General features: G+C 38.7%; 1 protein-coding gene across 38 annotated transcripts in view; it reads right to left on the bottom strand.

The window, feature by feature from the left end:
• Positions 1–19033, bottom strand: part of EPB41 (erythrocyte membrane protein band 4.1) — a 140099-nt gene that overhangs the window by 41263 nt on the left and 79803 nt on the right. For 12 of the 38 annotated variants that reach the window (XM_088672422.1, XM_088672425.1, XM_088672424.1 and 9 more), the window contains 11 exons: positions 18070–18288; positions 16257–16344; positions 13977–14129; positions 13650–13747; positions 12548–12720; positions 11661–11777; positions 9736–9852; positions 9219–9344; positions 7476–7681; positions 3283–3324; positions 2486–2548 (listed from right to left, as the gene is read on the bottom strand). In XM_088672422.1, the coding sequence (XP_088528548.1) occupies positions 2486–2548; positions 3283–3324; positions 7476–7681; positions 9219–9344; positions 9736–9852; positions 11661–11777; positions 12548–12720; positions 13650–13747; positions 13977–14129; positions 16257–16344; positions 18070–18288 (1402 nt within the window). Of the gene's footprint in view, positions 1–2485; positions 2549–3282; positions 3325–3459; positions 3517–7475; positions 7682–9218; positions 9345–9735; positions 9853–11660; positions 11778–12547; positions 12721–13649; positions 13748–13976; positions 14130–16256; positions 16345–18069; positions 18289–19033 lie in introns of all 38 variants that reach the window. The other 26 variants (XM_088672419.1, XM_088672433.1, XM_088672449.1 and 23 more) reach the window with 19 other exon arrangements.

Genomic DNA, 19033 nt, shown 5'->3' with positions numbered 1-19033 from the left:
CTAAAATATCATGGGTGAAATTTTCACCACCTCTTGCCAGAAGAACTCTTCTTGACTGGATTACAGACCATTTTACTGATGTCCAAAAGTTCTGCACTGTAGCAATCAAACCCAAAAGCTGTAAATCACTAAATTAAACTCCAAAAAGTAGTTAGTGCATTTTAAAAGAAGAGACACTGTTTACGAAACTCCTATTAGCTGCTATTTCTGTAATCGTGGATAAAAACACATAGCACATAAGAATAGAGTCAGTATAAGAAGCCACACATCTCCAAATATCAGTAATATATGATTGGAATGTTCAACACTTCCAGATCTGTGGGACAGAAATTTAATCAATATTGTATGTCTGAAGGCAAGGTAGCCATGATCTATATTGAATAGTCAAAGCAACAGAAAATTTAGTGGTTCTAGAATAACAAGAAATACAAAAAAAGTTAAATCAGTTGAAATATAGCAAATGGTTGATGCGAGGAAAATAGCCCCACTCTGCTGTGTGGAAACAGCTGTCTACAATTTTTAAAATATGCATTCAGAGGAAAAGCTTATGTGATGACATTCTACTTCCAGGTTTTAAAATTATTTGCAGAATTAAGACATAAACTACTATAATATCAGTGCTTTTAAATGCTACTGAATGATTTGTTAATTTTGGGGAGATGGGATATATCTCCCAATAACCGTATTAGTATTAATTTGGTGGTAGAGTACATGTTCTTCAGCCAGCAAAAGGTTCCGGGTTCAGTCCCTGTCATCTCCAGGTACAGCTGGGAAAAACCTATCTCTGAAATCTAGAGAGGCATTACCAGTTAGCATAAGACAACTAAGCTAAGTAGACCAATTGTTTGACTTGGTACAAGGTACTTTCCAATAATCATCCAGCAATTATCAATTCGGAATGCTCCTTAGACTTGATCTCCTGCCCACGGTCACTCTAAGTTTTTAAAGCAGTGCTGTCATTTTACATAAAAAAAATGTAAGAGCATACAAATGCCCCAGAAGAAACTAAAGCACACAAGATAAATACAGTACACCTAGCCTCAGCGTAGTTCAGTGAACTGAAAAAGAATGAAAATGGTGAAGCAGAACTGCTTGGTGGATTGTGACCATGGTTCCCTAGTACTTCTACTAGATATATTGCAAATCACAAAGATGGCAGAGGTTAGTTTGCTGGGGAAACAGTCCTTGGTACTAAAATAAACATAAATTGCAGGTAGCTTTGAAGTCAGCTGTCCAGGACAGAAATCCTCAAACTAGAGGAAGCTGGCTATCTGCAACTTTGAGTAGGATGGAAGACAAGCATACTCTCCAATCATTAGGTATTACTACTCAATTTAGCTTCTACTGACAAACCCTTATGACTTTCCCTTATGCATGATATGAAATTAAATATCCAGTTCTGCCAATACTTTTCTTGTACTCTTCCTTACAAGGTACCCTGAGTTCCAGTTAGTGCTAGATCCAAATCTGAGTAACTGCTTACTTTTGTTCTTTCAAAAGGAAAAGCATCAATTGATGGTTTCTGTGGTACAACCTTAGACCACTTTTTGCATATGGCATGCACGGTCTGCCCTAATTTAAGGCTGCAATCCTATACGTAGTTTCTTGGGAGTAAGGCTACTGTACTCAGTCAGATTCACACTGTAAATCTAGGTAACACCTCTTCCTACTTACAGAGTGGGCTTTTCCACCAAGAAGATTCCTCCACCACTACCCTTCCTTTATTTTGTTTAGTGTCTAAAGAGTTATGAGCATCTTACGGTAAATATTTATCTACTGCTTTATGATGGCTTCATTAATCCCAATGAAAATATTATCCTGCTGGTATTTCCTAATTTGTAGCAATTCTTCTACTATAACCAACAACTGTCCCGCTATACACCAGGAAGGGGAGAATTGCCCTTCTGATGTTACTGAACCCTCAACTCCCATCAGTCCCAGGCATTATGACCAATAGTCAGGGATGATGGGAGTTGTAGTCCAACAATATCTGGTGGACACAATTTAGCCACCCATGTATCATATCTCAAAGCACTGAAGAAAGATCAGGGCACAAATTTAGTGTTCTGTCAGAACCCTATTAAATATCTATTCTCAAGTTGGTAATGGGCTTACAGGAAATAGAATGGCATCACAAAATGCAACTCTGAAAACCTGGCTACTTCCTTGGTTCCTTGTAGCCCTTGACTTTTTGTAGACAGCCATGTAATCAAGTCGTCAAGCTTTTAGAAAACACTCAAGTGAAAAACTATCCCAATCACATATTTTCAGGTAAATTCAATAGAAGAAAAATCTAAACAGGTAGGAAAAATGGCTGTATAGTATCATGTTTATTGCATGCAAAAGCCTATTTCAATGTCTTCATGCAACAGCATGCAAAACAAAAACAAAACAAATGTAGCAGCAGAGGAGGAAAAAGAGTTCAGCAAAGAATGCAGAGGGTCCAGGCAAACGCAACCGAAAAAAGCTTCAAATTCATACAAACCTCCAACATTAAATTGCTATGTCTTATATAAATGTTTTCACCATCTAGTCTCTTTGATCTTTTCTGTGAAAGTGAAAGAAAGGGGGGAACAAACAAAAAAAAGCACAAAAAAAATTAAAAGGTTGTTGTTGCAGGAATTTGCAAATTGGAAAATGAAAAAGGTTAAATTAACGTTCGGAGAGCTGTGATATGCCAATGGGGCGTAGGGTATGGAGCCACAAGATCATGTGAAAAATCTGAGGGAAATGAAAAGTTTTGCTCATGAATCATGGGGAAATGTAATGAGTCCCCTTTAAAAAAAAACAGTGCCTGGGGCTTCACTGGCCTATTTGTGTTGTGAGCATTCTCTCAGTAAAGAAATGATCACGTACTTTCTGAGGAAGGCAATACATTTTGAGGAATACAGCTGCATGGGACATCAGAATGTCCAGCTGGGTTAAAATCAGTATTTATTAATATTACTAAATGATATATTTAAATATATGTATGCAATCTGAAATATTTTAATCTGTTTCTTCTTATATTACTTCTGCAGTCACGCATTTTTCATTTCCTAAAATGCTGGCTTTTCACAGTTCTCATGGACGGATGACTTGATTTTTTAAGGAGCCAAGAATTAAGTTGTTATCTGCGACATATAAAATATAGTCCAAATCATCCGGACAGAATAGACTGTCTTATAAATTAAAAACTACTGATTTTTTAAAAGGCACATGAAGCAACCAGGACACTGTCTTTTTAAATATGCATGAATGAGATGGTAATTTTGCTTTGATGGAAGTGAAGAAACAGCTAACCTTCCTCATTCTTATTGGTTCTTCCTCTTTTCCTGCATGCTGCTGCTTTGTGATAGATTATATAAAAAATGGGGGGGGGAGGAAAAAATGGTTCATTTATTTATTTTGGAACTTTCATCTTTCAGCCTTAAAAATAAAAAATAAAATAAAGAATACAAGCAACCTAACCAGACAAACCTGATTTCGGTCACCATTTGTGGTGGGTACTGACACTTCGATATGCACTTTCCCCACCTACATTTAAAAAAATAAAAGTGGCAAAAACATTTTTTTGCTTTGTTAGTAGGGTGTTGGAAACAGGTTTGTTTCAAAAACAGCTATTCGTTTTTGAAACATTTGTAAGCATGCATTAAGTAACATGCAGATTTTAGAGAGTTACAGAAATAAGTGACATCATACCCTTACAGTGACAATTTGTTAGTTCAGCATAACTTACTTTGAATTTAACATTTCATAATGTTTTTATAGATATTTTTCAGCAATAAAATATACAGAGAAAAATAAAACACAATAAGAAAACAATTTTGGAATAAGTTCTAGATTCAATTTTCCCATCCACTTTCTGATCAAAATTAAGGGTCGATACATTTTTAAATAAATATAATTAATGATAATAATAATAATAATAATAATAATAATAATAATAATAATAATAATAAATTATTTATACCCAGCCCATCTGGCTGGGTTTCCCCAGCCACTCTGGGCGGCTCCCAACAGAACATTAAAAACACGATAAAACATCAAACATTAAAAACTTCGCTAAACAGGGATGCCTTCGGATATCTTCTAAAAGTCGGATAGTTATTTCCTTGACATCTGATGGAAGGTTGTTCCACGGGGTGGACGCCACTACCGAAAATCAATACCAAAGATCCCAAAATTTACTTTAAACATGCCTAGATGCTTGCACACATCCAGTGTTTTTTCCCCACATATTCTCCCTTTGAAGATTGGAAATAATATCACAACATACTGCCTAAACTCTCCCCCCACCCTAACCCTCACGCCTCAGTTTAAACGGGTCCCGGCCATGCCCCCCAGCCAGCTGATTGGCTGGCCAAATGATGACATGACCGGGATGCCCCAGGCAGCGCAGAACAATGTCCCCGCCCCCGGAGGAGAGTGGGTAGCCACGCGGTCAACCGCAACTCCTCCCCACCGGGAAATGAAGCGGATTTGTCTAGTTCTTTTGATCCCCAGTTTAAGAGTAATATACCTAAGGCACTAACTCTTCTAATATATTTAAGGAACAATCTAAGTTTAAAAGTTATATACTGGTACTAATAGTCATTTCGAGGGAGCTTTTGGAGAGGGTCCCATGCAAGCCCCACTGGATATTTTTAGTATTAAAGTTTTTGTGTGCACAATCTGAAGTGGACTCATGTGCTGCACCACCAACTGTGAAACTTTCCCAAATTTTTTTGGGGGGGTGGGGGGTGGGTTTGACCTCGCTGTGTTTTATTTATTTATTTTTAATTCTTTTTATTACATTTTCCATACATACGTACAACATACATACATTTTCCATACATACAGCAACCAAAATCGGAAAGGAACATACAACACCAAACATACGGTACAACTAAAAACGCATGTAAGTTTTTACAAATATACAAATATAAAAATTCCAAAATATGTCTTGTTATTTTTAAATAAACTGGAAATTATTACAATTCATTCGCTTCGTTGTGTGTTTTATTTGTTTCAGTTCCTTTTCCCATTTGTAATCTGTCCTCTTCTGTTTCTCCTATGGTCGACTTCCACCTCTCTATCTTTTGGTCTTATACTTCCATTTAATCAGTTTTGCGCTCTTTAAAATTATTCCCGTCATAAATTACCTTGCGATTTAAACATAAATTTCTGACTTAGGTTACTCTAACTTGTTGCATTTTGTAATAAAAGTTTAAGTCTGGTTTGCAGTGAAGTATGATATATGTACCCGGATAAGCTCTTTTGGGTGGAGGAAAAAAGACTAAAACCCTACTGTGTGAAAATCTAGCTATATGATCCTTTGGGATACAATGATTGAAATAAATGTACGTTGTGTGGTGGTGCTAGCAACTCCACTCGTTCCTATCTGTCAACTTAGATTTGACTTTATCTGAATACCCCTATTTCCGGACATACACACAAATACAGAACTGGTTCATTCTGTCAATTCTGGCTCCACTGAAAATGCCTTCTCAGCTGGTACTGCAATAGCTGGAAAATGTATATCAATGGAGATTCTGCTTCTTATTTGACCATCTCCATACAAATCACTTGGAAAGCACTGTAACGGAGATGAAAATGACCCTGAGAACTGGCTCTCAGATTTCCTGTTGGGTCATAAAAATGCCTTGCTGGAATTGACTTATCAGTGGGAAGCCAAATGCTCCACAGAACTCACAAGTAGAGTATGATGAATGGAAAGACCCATTCCCTGATATCATTGTATCTGGTGACAATGAATTATCTGCTAATTATGCAGTGCAAATCGTAGGGCGTCCTATTATAGTGTCCTGAACTTGTTGGCAATCATAATAATTCAATAACCCACAAGTTCCAAAGCTGAGAGGATAATTTCACACCTTTTCCAAAAACCTCTCTTGCCTGTTCCCCTCCCCTGATTATTCTTTAAGCTTAAAATACCTAAGAATTAATGCTACAAAACCCTGCTCATTTCATTTTATTCTTTTCTGCTTTCTCCCAACTATAGGGACACAACTATACCATACAGCCATTAACTGAAATCACACCAACAAACGAAGTGTATGTTCTACTGTACATGACACAAATATATGTAAGAGATGAGCAGAAAAATGCTATAGTCCTCTCCTAAGAAGCTTCTATCATGGAGGATTTATTTTCTTATATCATGTCAAGAATGACAATTGAGCTGTGTCTAGTTGTCATCATAAAAAGAACTTGTTAATTCAGGGAAAGCAAATAAACTGACATTCTGTAGGTGCTGAAAGATTCTGAGTTCAAACCTCAGCAGCAGTAAATGCACAAGCTCAGCTCAGGAATAGGCCTGATCACTGACCAGAATTAGTGGAATTGCAATGGCAATCAAGCCATGTCATTACAAGTGATATGATCAAGCCATACATTTTGGTTTTGCTTACTAGCAAGCCATAATTTGCAATCACAAATAAGTCCCTTCTTAAAATTATTTATTTATGCCAAAGAATTTGGTGAGGTGGAGGCAAGGTTTTATACACTTTATATAAAGTGTTGCATATCTTTGCAACAAGTGTTAAAATCAGAACCTTTCATGGAGAAGATTGTGCCTCTCATCACAACAGTGTTGTCACCAAGGCCAAAGCACACCTGAGTACAGCCACAATTACAGTGGTACCTCAGGTTACAAACACTTCAGGTTATGCGTTTTCAGGTTACGGACCGCGGGGAAACCCGGAAGTACCGGAAAGGTACTTCCGGGTTTTGCCGCTCATGCATGTGCAAAAGCGCTAAATCGCACTTCATGCATGCGCAAAAGCACCAAAACGCGTCATGCGCGTGCACAGCACTGCAGGTTACGAACGCTGTGGGTTGCAGACCTGCCTCCGTCATCGATTACGTCTGCAACCCGAGGTTCCACTGTAATGGGATTTAAGAACAGAATTTTGTCCTTATCTCCTACAGATTTCATGGGAGTAAAATATGTTTCACTGTTTTCAAATGCAGCACTGAGATCAAAACAAGTATGACAGAACAAGCAACTCACAAAGTCGCTTGGGACAACAATAAAGCCATGTGTAAACTGATTGCAAATGTCACAGTGAATACCAGAGTAGACCCCCTCTGACAGAGCATGGGCATTTTGGAAGGAACCCAAAGACTCTGTGTTCTCAGAAGAGCCAGAGGGTGAGCAACTCTCTCCAGCTGCAGGTATGCAGAGTTGGAAAGTACAGTCATCCGCCTACATAGGCAGAGTAGTCAGGCAGGAAAAGAGAAAGGACTACTGGAAAGTATTGGTTACAAGGTTCATATGGCATATTTAGAATATAAAAGGAAACCAGAGAAATGTCCTGACTGGTCACAGTGGGAATTGCTTGGCCACTGATGACTGTGACAAATGTTCAGCAACAAGATGTATTGGACAGGCCCTGACTGAGATGAACTCCTACATAAAGGACCCTTCAACTTTATATTTTTCTCTCACACAAGCAAACAATATATAATTTAACAGTGGTAGTCTAACATACCTGGGATCCTTCAGCAGGCTCTGTTTTGGTTTTCTCTGGCAGAGTTTGTTCGTGTTGTACCTCTTTTCTCTCCTTCTCAGCTTTAGTGACCGCTGGCTCCTTGCTTTCAGATACAACTGGAGGAGCTGGTTCGGTTACATGGCTCTGAGCAATAGCTGGCGCAGATGTAGGCCGTGGGCTTCGGTCTGGTGTAACCACTGCTACTGCTGAGTAGAAATATATTTTGTTTTAGTGAGTGAGAGTGAGGAAAACCCCCAAAATCCTACCCCAAAGAATGAAAAAACCAGGAGGAAAGGAGTCACAGCAATGCAAAAGAAGGAAGTGCAAAGCAGCTGGCACTGGTTTAATGTGGAAGGCTAAGTTTGTTTTTAGCATGTGTTGAATAAAAGTTAAGAAACCAAAATTAGATATCACTCAAGAACCACACACTTAAAATGCTAGTCAAATCCACACTGTAAAGGTACTTGGACATTTCAAATGCTGTTTTTATAAAAAACAGCTAATTGTGGTGTGAATAATCACCAATATTACAACAAAGGCAGATTACTGCTGTTTACCTAATACCAATACACTCAAAACCCAAGACCCAAGAAAATATGAACTTGTTGACTATAAACATGTTTGTTTAAAATGGTGGACAGGCCTCAACACTAATGGCCCTTGTGATGTAACTTGCAATACTGCAGTTCTTTCCTGTGCTGTGAGGATAGCGTCAAAAGCCTTAGGTTGTGTGGGAGAATCTACACCACTTTTCTACAAAACCTTTTCATCTCTTGGAAACTGGCTCAATGCTTGCATCCTGAGGTGACACAATGTGGACTCTTCCTGCATGATATTGGGCTGCTGACATGTTTGCAGTGCAGATGGGCACCGCACAATAACAATGTCAGAGGGTGCTAAGAAAAACCTCTAAGGAAGCAAGAGAATGTGCAAGTGCAGCACCACGTCCTGCCCCCAACACAAAACACATGAAATGTATTAGTATTAATTAATAGCACCGATAAATTCTTATCAGCCCACAATTGTATATGTCCCCCCCAGAAGAGCCATTGCCTTCACAAAAGATATTTCCAAAGGTTAAATTCAAATATCAAGTACATGTTTAATCAATTAAATATCCTTAATAATCAAAAACTAAGCTACTCAAGTTAAAGTATGATCTTGGACACCAATCTATGTCTTGCACTCTTTAGCATTAACTAGAAGCACTTTAAGTATGGTTAAGAAATTGTGAGCAGGCTGTAGGATCATGCACTTCCCCCTCTGCCTGTTAAGTTCTTTACGGACCCCAAAAGGCAGGAACCTTTTGTGTTTTCCCTCCGCACTGCAGGCCTACTCTGCTACTACTGGAAGTTCATGCTTACCTACACTGATCATGCAATTTCTCTAGAGTACATAAAGCAAAACACAAGCACCCCAGAGCATGCATTCTGCAAAGGTTAGAATGACATTCAATCTACATACAGCCCTTTCCAAAACTGCTATCTATGGACGTTCCCTAACTTTCACAATGCTATTTGGTGCCTAAAGAATGATGGTAATTTAAATTATTCCTTAATAGTTCTCAACAGTGCTGTTGCTTCTTTGAAATCTCGTACCATTCTGTGAGAGTGCCATGCCACTAGTGTTTGTCACTGCAGTGAGCACTAGTGAATTCTTAGGTGGTAGAAGCAAGAGAAAGCGTATTAACTACAAACGAGAAAGTATTAGCCACACAAGTGTGAAAAGCTATCACTGCTATACCTGACTCCTCCTGAACTGTTTCAAGTAATAGCGGTTTTTGTTCTAGATTCTGCACCACAATTGCTTTTTCTTCCTTCTCCTCTTCTTTTATTGGGCTTATGTCAAATTTTTCAAGAACATGTATGGCTAAAAAAAGTGATTCATTCATTTTAAAACTGTTAAGAATAAAAGGAAAAGACTACTAGGACTACATTTGCTGGCAAATCTTGCCTTGCCTGAATGCTAACCTTACAGAGGATTTATTATTCCTTATCTTAAGCTTTTAAAAATAAGATTCCAGTAATATGTTTCAATAAATCATGCACTACACAAAGACAGATACAACATAAAATTGCTATTGATTTATTTAGAAAGGTTGCATATTTTTGTGTATGGTATGGTTAGTTCAGCGACTATCAAGGGGTGTGTGTGTGTTATATTATTGATATTAGCCTTTAGGATCTTAATATTCTCAACATGGGAGAAAGCAGAAAGGAATGTTAAACCACACTCATATGAGAAGCTGTCACACTTGTACCTGACTGTTTTTCTAATGATTCCACTAATTTTGTTTCTGGAACAGGAACTTTAAATACTTCAAACTTCAGCTCTTCCTCAGTCACTATTTTTTCAAAATTCTCAAGCGTATCTTTCGCTAGAAGAATTGCACAGTTAATAAACCACCAGTAAGATTTCAATTTTTAAAACCCTCTAGGTTGTATCAAAGTTTTACTCAAAGCAGACCCATTTAAATTAATGGACCTACATAAGTTGTTGCCGTTGTCAGTGTTACTGTTCATTGGATTTCTTACCTGCCCTTCACCCCAAGATTCCAGGAAATGTTACAATAATATAAAAATACATTATTAAAACACAGTTTTAAAAATTAATTTCAGACTAACAGGGTGGGTCCTAAAATCTCTCTCTCTCAGGTGTCAAAGGCCAGGGTAAAGAGCTTTAATATATGACAAAAGCTATACTGTGAAAGTGCCAGGTGCACCTCTGTATGGAGAGAATTCCATAGCTTAGAGGCTGCCACAAAAAATGCCCTCACCTGGATCACCAACCTTAAAACTTCTGAGGGTGACAGAGCAACCAAGGTTGCTGCCTTTTTACAATCCTAACACTTGATATATTAGTCATGTCCATTAATTTCAACGGGTTTACTCTGAGTATGACTAACACTGGATACAACCCTCCCTCTAAAATGCTAAAGTCCAATAGTCAGCCAACCGGCAGAGCTTAAAAAAAACAAAACATTTTACCTATGTAAAGAATTTAGTGTATTAGTGATACAATCATTATGGTTATAATGTTCTTATCTACAACAGAGGCACACATCTGAAGAGAATACAGTTTGTTTAAAGTCACTTAAGAAGTTAGATCCCCATCACAACTCCACCACCAGCACACTAAAATAAGTAAAAGAGCATGCTTTTGTATGAGCTAAGATGTTGTTCTGTAGGAGGCCACATCTCTCAAGTACTTTCGTTCAGCCTTATAGTATGCAATGTTAATACTGTGCGCAAGAAATGATTCTCCAGTGCTCAAATAATAAAGAAAAACCCACTAGAATTTTAAAATGAATTCATGCAGAAAGAAATGTACAGGGATAAACCCTACTTCATTTGTATAAATCTAAAGAGGAGCTCCTAATACCAATAAGCAGAAGGCTCTGACTAGATCCTGTTGATAAGAATATAACAGAATAACATGAAAGGTTAGCATGAAGAAGCCAAACTGAAAGCTAGTTCAAGACCCATTGTAAGAGTCCTTTCATTATGACAGAAATGTGCTCAGCTACTATAGCAAATGCAAATGTATATTAGATTAGAAGCTATGCAGTTTCCAAGTATCAGTTTTTGGGAAAATAAGTATTATGAAAAATTATATGTCTTCAGAGACACACTTAAGTTTTGGTAAGAAACTTAAGGCCTCATTAACATTAATACTGAAACAACCAAAAGAAGCAAGTGTGTCCTATACACCTGGGAGAGTTTGAATACAATTTTAGGGTTGCAAATCTGTTATTTTCCAGCACAGCAATTACAAAGCTCTCAATCTGAGAATTCAGATGTGGGGTGGTGAGGGGCAGGAGTGGGGGGAAACAGCTCCATCTCAAGTTCTTTTTTTCCCATTCCATTATGTTGCAATTTGATACAGCATGAGCAAATATTTGTATTTCAGTCACCTGACAATTAATTCAAAGTGCAAAGCATTTTTGCCACTCCTCTGAAATCTATGCTACTGCTGATGCAAGGGCTTTTATGGAGTGAAGTACAGAAGTGGCCAACTGTATTCTGACCAATTAAGACATTGTTTTATTTCTTTGAAGGGGAAAAATGGGTGCCAGAACATACAAAGCATTTCAGATTCAGATAAGATGTCTCAGCTCATGAAAGGATAGGAAAGGCACCGCAGAGGCAAGAAGAGAGAGAGAATCAGAGCTACCCACAGCGATACCTGGCTTCTCTCGAATTTGTTCCACAGGTTCTGATTCCGGAACCCCAACCAACACCACATCCTCCTGCTTCTCCTCCTCTACGGGTCTGAACTCTATTTTTTGAGAGCCACGTTTAGCTGAAGAAATTGTGTACATGTTACAGAATATTCAGAATATAGTATATATAAAGAGAACGTTGTATATTTTAGTCTGGATATAATTATTGTTTGCTCTTATTCTTTGTTGTTGGTTCTTCAGTTTGAGTTTCAGCAGGGCAATGATGAAAAGTGGAATTTTGCCTCATTTCCAGAAGAATTTACAATTTTATCTCAAATTGTACAGCTGTTAGTTATAATTAACAGGATGCATTCAAAGGCACATCATTTAATTTTGGGGAGATAATATAAAAGCTACCTTTATGAACGTTCAGAATTTTAGAGTCCAGTTCTTACATTATCTCATCAGCTTGGGATTCATTACAAAGCAAGTCCTTCTCATGCTTTATCCCATGTAACCTTGGACCAAATGTGAAGAGCCTATGTTGTGACTTCTCCTCACACCAACATCAATGCTCTTAGAAACTGGCTCCTCACATTTCCAAACAGAGAAGGAATGGAGTTGCGGTGGCACCCATGTGTTCAGGATGTGGTAGGAACTGTGTATAAGTTACTGAGCTCTACATTCTTTCTTTCCCTAGGGCATATACCATGAACAACCTTGTAAAACAAATTAATTTAATAATTTTAAAAAGAAAACACCACTTGATAAAGAAAAGGCATTTAAACGAATATGAGCATCTGAAAACCAAATTAAACTGAAGCTCTGAGCAGAATCTGTAAACAGAAAAACTACAGATTAAGACTGGTATACGGGGGGTCCCTATAAGCAGGGAAGTTTAGATACTCACCGCCATCAAGACTTCTAGAGGCCCGTTTACTTGCTGTCCGTTCAAACTGTGGTGCAGGTCTATCAATCAGGGCACTAGCTTGTCTTGTCTGTGCCTGTGTCCGACCACTGTATCGGAATTTAGAACCCAGTACCAGGAACCTGCTCTTGGGAATTGCTTCAGTGGATGTTAGCCTAAAATGCATGTGAATATTTCCACATTACTCATCTCTAACCAATAAACCAATCATAAGTCAAATAAGATCCAGTGTTCTCCTGTGCTGGCAATCATTTGCATAACATAAACCCATAGGAACTTAAATTGTATGGGTTAGACCATGGTGGCCATCACAACCCCAATGGTGTCACCAAGTGCTCCCCCTGTATTTCCCCCACATTCACTCGTATGAGAAAAATAAACTGCTGCAGTTAGGGTAGCAAGCCATGGGGAAAGGCCACAGCTCAGCGGTAGAGCAGATGTTTTGCATGCAGAAGGGCTGGAGGAACTGCTACCTGAAACCCAGGGGAACCACTTCCAGTCCATGTCAAAATTACTGAGGTAGGTAAATCAACAGTCTGCTTCAGTATAACACAGCTTCCTATAATCTTAGCATTACATTGAATGAAGACAATGACTCATCCAAGATGGTTCTGAGAAAGCCATGTGGAGATCTGAACCCAGGTCCCCCTCACACTGGTCCTCAGTTAATGAAATCCCTTTATGAGCACTCATTCCTATTACCACATTCTCATTTCTTCGTTCTTCCTATGGTAAAAATTGACTACCTACATTTTATTACGCATTTGCCTTAGCTCAGTGGCAAAACATTGCTTTCATACAGAAGGTCCCCAGCATGTCCAGGTAGGACTAAGAAAGACTCTTGCCTGGAACCCTGGAGAGCTGCTGCCAGTCAGTGTAGACAATACTGAGCTAGATGGACCAAGGTTTTGACTAGGTGTAAGGCAGCTTCCTATGTTCCTGTTTTCCTGTCTGAACAATTCTGTGCAAATTAGAGGCTTCCTTCCCAACTCCTGGCAATGTATACCAACAACTGGAATAAAAGCTTAACACAGCTTTTACACACACACCATTTGTCATATTGGATGGGGGGAAAGAAACATACCTGAAAAATGTATGATGCTCAACACAAACTTTCCACAGTTTCTTAGCTGCCCGATAACTAGGAAGCTTGAATCCAATTGTACTTTCATATTGTTCATGCTGCAGAGAGCAACAGTACATAATAAGTTTCAAACTATGTTTGAGGACAGCCTCACATAAAGTGCATTGTAAGAATCAAGCCAGAAAATTATCATGTTAGACCTCTGTCCACTGCAATACAATTTGGACAGTCTGCAAAACAGTTTATCTGCTCTGTCAGTATTTTTCTTAGATAGAAGTCAGATTTTTTAAAAAAGGAATGAAAATAGTATATGACTCCATAGCCTACCTCACCAGGTCGAATTTTGATAAAAAAGCTGCTGCGCTTGTAGGAAATCTTCAACACTTTGGGCCAAGGGAAACGGTTGATTCTCAATTTATCTTTGTAGACAAGAAGGCCACTGGAGCAGACTCCCAAAGTAATATCCACACCTTCCAAGTCCTACAAAAGCAGAGTTTGGAACACACTTCACACATGTTGGCAAATCCACTTTTCAGCATGCAAAGCACTTGCCCTCTATGCCCCTTACTCATTTCTCGGGCCCCAGAATTCATAGTGAGATCTTCTGTTACTTGATTTTTATGATGCTACTAAATCTGGCTCCCTACTTTTCAAACACTAAACAGCCAGAAATCACTAACTGCTTAAGCATTCCTCCCAACATGTATTTGCAGACATGACAACTCTTTCCACTACCTCTTATGTGAAAAACATTCCTCCCTAAGTGTCCTGTACTGCATTATCTTCAAACAATTGATTACCAGGGGGACCTCTGTAGGTCCTATCACTGAGAATCACTGTTCCAGACAGAAGAGCAATAACAAAAAGGCAATGAGAAAGTTTTTTTTATAAGTCCTAGGGTAGAAAGAAAACTGTACTTAGGCTATATTCACACTACTGGGAACTGACTTTTCTAGAAAGATTCAAGTGGAAATAGAATAGATGAGTAAAAAACTTCCACCCCCTGGACAAGCTATTTTTTGAAGAAACTAGGATACTAGGACACCCAGCAGTCACAGTTGTGCTCCAATTATTTAATGATTGGATCAGTACAAAAGCATCAATACTAAAAATCTTTCCAGTTGAGTTTTTATTGACCATCTCATTAAGATTATTCTGCCACACAGTGACAAATTTAGATCTTTTCAGAAAATACAACTCACCTTTCTGAACCAAAGGCTACTCAATGCACAATCACCAATTTTAAAAAAACTTTATCTAGCAGCATAATACACACAGGCCAATAAAATACATTTAATACGCTCCATGCCCTATAGCAGGTCTCACAAACTCAAAGCGACTGGGTATGATGGAATATCTCCTGCAGAATTCAAGAGATTCTAGTGCAATGATGGGTTCTAATGAAACTCCCTCCTTGGGGTAGAGAATAATGAGGGCGCCCAGGCTAGCAATCAAATGCATGTCTACTCAGAAGTAAGCCCCATTCAGTTTAATGGAACTTACTCCTAAGTGTGTACAGGATTGCAGCTTATGTCTTTGTGTGACAGTCACTCAGATCCACTACAGAATGAAATGTGACAGCAGATTCCATAGGAATTAATTCACCCCAAAGTATCCAACAGACCCTTATCTATAAACTGAAAGATATACTGATTTGGTTACTATGTGGTTGTAAGCATCAAATATATAGCAACCATTTTAAATGGTCAAGAATATTATTTTTGAATGAGGTATGGACTCTGTCATCTGTAGGGCGCACACCACATTTTAGGCTGTAAACCCATTCCAAGTATGATTAGATTAACTAGATCACATGAGGAATTCCTTGACTTCAACCTCTGTTACAATAATCCAAAATTGTCATGCCTAGCCATAAATCAGAACCATACAGATAGTTCTCGGAGAACAAACCCAACACCCTATACATCAAAGATATGGGGGAGGAGGCAAGATCCCTTGGAACAAGTGCTGAGGATCACCTGGAAGGAAACTCCAGAGGGAGATTTGCTGAAGAACCATCAGTGTTGTCAGAGGAGGAAGTAAAATCCCACCCCCAGCCCTTGAGAATGCCAGTGCCAAAAGGTCCAAGTCCAGGTTGAAGAGTAACAACGCAGCATGTGTACATGGATCTAGAATTGTGGCTCAAGAATAGAGGTCTCATTGACAGCAAGCAAGACTGGAAACAACAGCTATGGTCCAGGAGGCCACTGTGCATCAGGTTTCCCATTTGACTTGGAAACAACATAGGTGTTTGGCTTCTTGAACCTGGACCTAGTCTCCTCTGCCTGCTGTGTTGTATCCTTGCCTGGATTTGACCTGGGACTGTTACATGCCTTTGTCTATGGATTACAGTATGGTCCTATGCATGACCTTTGCTTGTTTTGGACACTGATGGAACATCATCCCAGCTATCCTTCATGAGTATCTTGGGATAAGACTTATACTTCTCTGGACGGGATCCTAGATCCTAGGGCACCTACTGGGGCATGACAAAAACCAAGAACGCTCCCTACTCACAGTACTGAGTAGGAGGGAGAAGATGAAAACCAAGGGCTTAGCACATTAAAAGTAAAAATATTATGATATGAAACAAGTATTTTCTTCTACCTTGGCGTGATGAAGATCAACTCCATACATTGACAACTTTTTGGCATTCTCAAGAAATTCCAGATCAGCTTGAGCAGGAGTCATACATCTACAGAAATATAATGGAAAATGATACAGCAAGCCCACTATTTGGTTACTTCGCAGGGTTTTTTTTAAAAAAAATAAACCATTTGCAGATACTACAGTACATGCATTTTATCAAAAGAAATTAAAAAATGGATCCTGCAAACCTCTTGTTTTTTAACCCTTCAATGAATTCTTTAGCACTAGAATGGTAATTTTCTAAAATAATAATTATTATTGTTATACCACATCCTAGGAATTATCTACTTGTTACAGATTCTCCGAAAGAGGTTAGCTTTCAAGAATGTGGTTAACAAATTAAATTAGACAAACTAAAGAAGACAGAAACATATGGCCAAAAGGTACAAGAAAAATATATCTCAGATATGTGTACAATAAAAACATTGGAACAGTTGGGGCGTAAAAAAAGTAATAAATCAACAAATCAATAACTCAGTTAAGGTTACAAACTTATGCATGTCTCCCTGGGTATGAACTTCACTTAACACAGTGCCAGTTTCTTGAGTAACCAGGCTTAGAACTAAGCTGCAGCTCTTGAAAATTAAAAGCAAGGGCATATGAAATCACTTAAGGGAAACGACATGCTAGGGGCAAGTAAAGTAAATATGGAGTTATGTGAACTTATGCTCAATAAGAGGCTGTTTTCTATCTTGAACTTTACTAACAAACTTCATCTCAGTGGTACAGCAAGACAGTGCTTCACAGATGCTTTGTTTAAATGTTTAAACCTCCCACCTCCTTTCTAGTCTTGCTGTGTATTCATGGAACAGAAGGACTGGTGTATTTATAGCAATTATTCCTAACAGTATGAGACGTCTCTTCCAGCCATATGGTGCATTGAGAATTGAGCCACAATCTATTACTGAAAAGAGTTTCAAAATACACTTCAGGGTAACTGTAACAAGTATTATTATAAAATATTTTTTATCAAGCTCAAGCATCAAAGATGCTTAGAAGTGAGTCTTAAATCACACCCAGTGCGATGTCCCCCATCATTTTTTAAAATGTTAATTAAACATAAGTCCAATTGAAGATCCATACACAGGGGCTTGAATAATTCACAACAGTAGCACAATTAAGGGATGCTTCACACATGAAATGTTTTGGACAAAAGATAATCTCCAATTTTTTTGGGGGGGGGCATGTTTGAAGGCCTTGAAAGTATTTTGCAAATGTCTGGAAGCTACTTCACAGAACAGAACAGGTTTCAAATACTTGTGTTCACACTTGCACGTTCTTCAAACTTTATCTTATTTTTATTTTTTTGATGCATGCAACTTAGAACAGGAGAAGCCAATATGCCCCCCTCCAGATGTTGCTGCCAGCATGGCCAATGGTCAGGAATGGTGGAAGTTGCTTCCAACAACATCTGGATGTCACTATACTGACGATCCCCAACTTACAAGAAACAAATGAAGAAAAATCTGCTTCCTGACCCCTGACCAGTCTCAATGCTAGTCATCAGGCTTAGTTTCTAGGGTACCAATTGTTACTGGGGGGCCTGGATTTTTGCACCCCTATTCACAGTTTTCTTTTGCATAGATCCTATTTCCCTTTCCTCTAAGGCTATATTAAATTTCTTTTTAGCATATTTATTTTATTATTTCAATTTCTATTCGGCCCCTCATTCATCCAAAATCCCAGGGAGGTTTACAATATGCATCAATAAAATGAAGCTAATAACAATGCAAACATTAAAAAGTCATATAAAATGCTAAATTTAAATTACCTATAGGTCTTATGTAGTTCCATGACCTTGTCTTCCAGTTCCTTTGTCTGATTTGGGGCGAGCTTGAATTCACTGACATAATCTGGGCTATGAAGATCTGGGTCAAAGTCTCCTAGTTCTGACTGGATTGTGTAAGAACCCAGCAAAGCTAATGTAGCAAAGGAGCAAGGAAGCCGTCCAGTGAGAATGTCTTTTCTTAGCTGGAGACACAAATAGTACCTAAAAAGGAGGAAAAGAAAGCCTCAGAATGGGGAATTCAAATTCTGATGACAAAACAGTGGACATTGGTGCTGGCTAGCACCACAACAGAGTTCCTCATTAGAAATATGTTAGCGTGCTCCTCGCTTGGAACAGCATACCCCTACTTTCATATGACTGCAAATTGTACCAGGCCCTATGGACAGGGAACCCACATGAATAAAGTATTGTTTGTCTCTATTTAACATAAGACAACAACAATCAGGCGAGGATGCTCATACTACACAATCTGGAACAGGCACTTGGTTATCACTACATAGCATAACACTCAGTCTCTTTTCTCCTCTGTTATTTACAGCTGACTGATAGCAGAAAAATAAAATAAGTTCCTCAACAAGAAAATAACACTGGACCTGTACAATGAGCAAGATCCTATATCCAATAAAATGGAAGATGGGATACAGAAGCCTCTGGGTGTACAAATGGAGTAGACACTAGGTGTGCAGGGCAGCCAGCACCATATTCTTTTCCCAGGGGTTGCTGGGTTCCTCAAGTCCCTGACTGTTGCTCTGCAATTGTGCCTCCTAGCAATGAAACTAGCCTCTCGTGTCTGGGCTGGCACTTGTACACAAATTACTCCTGTCTAAGAGGTTCCAATGAATCCTGGTTACATCTGGTAGAGGAGATGACACCTGGAGAGGGAATCCTCTTGAGTTCTGCAGCCAAGCCACCAGTCTACTCAGCCTCCTCCTGATACCTTTGGGCC

The sequence above is a fragment of the Zootoca vivipara genome, chromosome 6 (assembly GCF_965207765.1).
Source record: "Zootoca vivipara chromosome 6, rZooViv2.hap1.1, whole genome shotgun sequence".
Classification (NCBI taxonomy): Eukaryota; Metazoa; Chordata; class Lepidosauria; order Squamata; family Lacertidae; genus Zootoca; species Zootoca vivipara.
The sequence above is the reverse complement of the archived record's forward strand: the minus strand, read 5'-3'. Positions and strand labels throughout refer to the sequence as shown.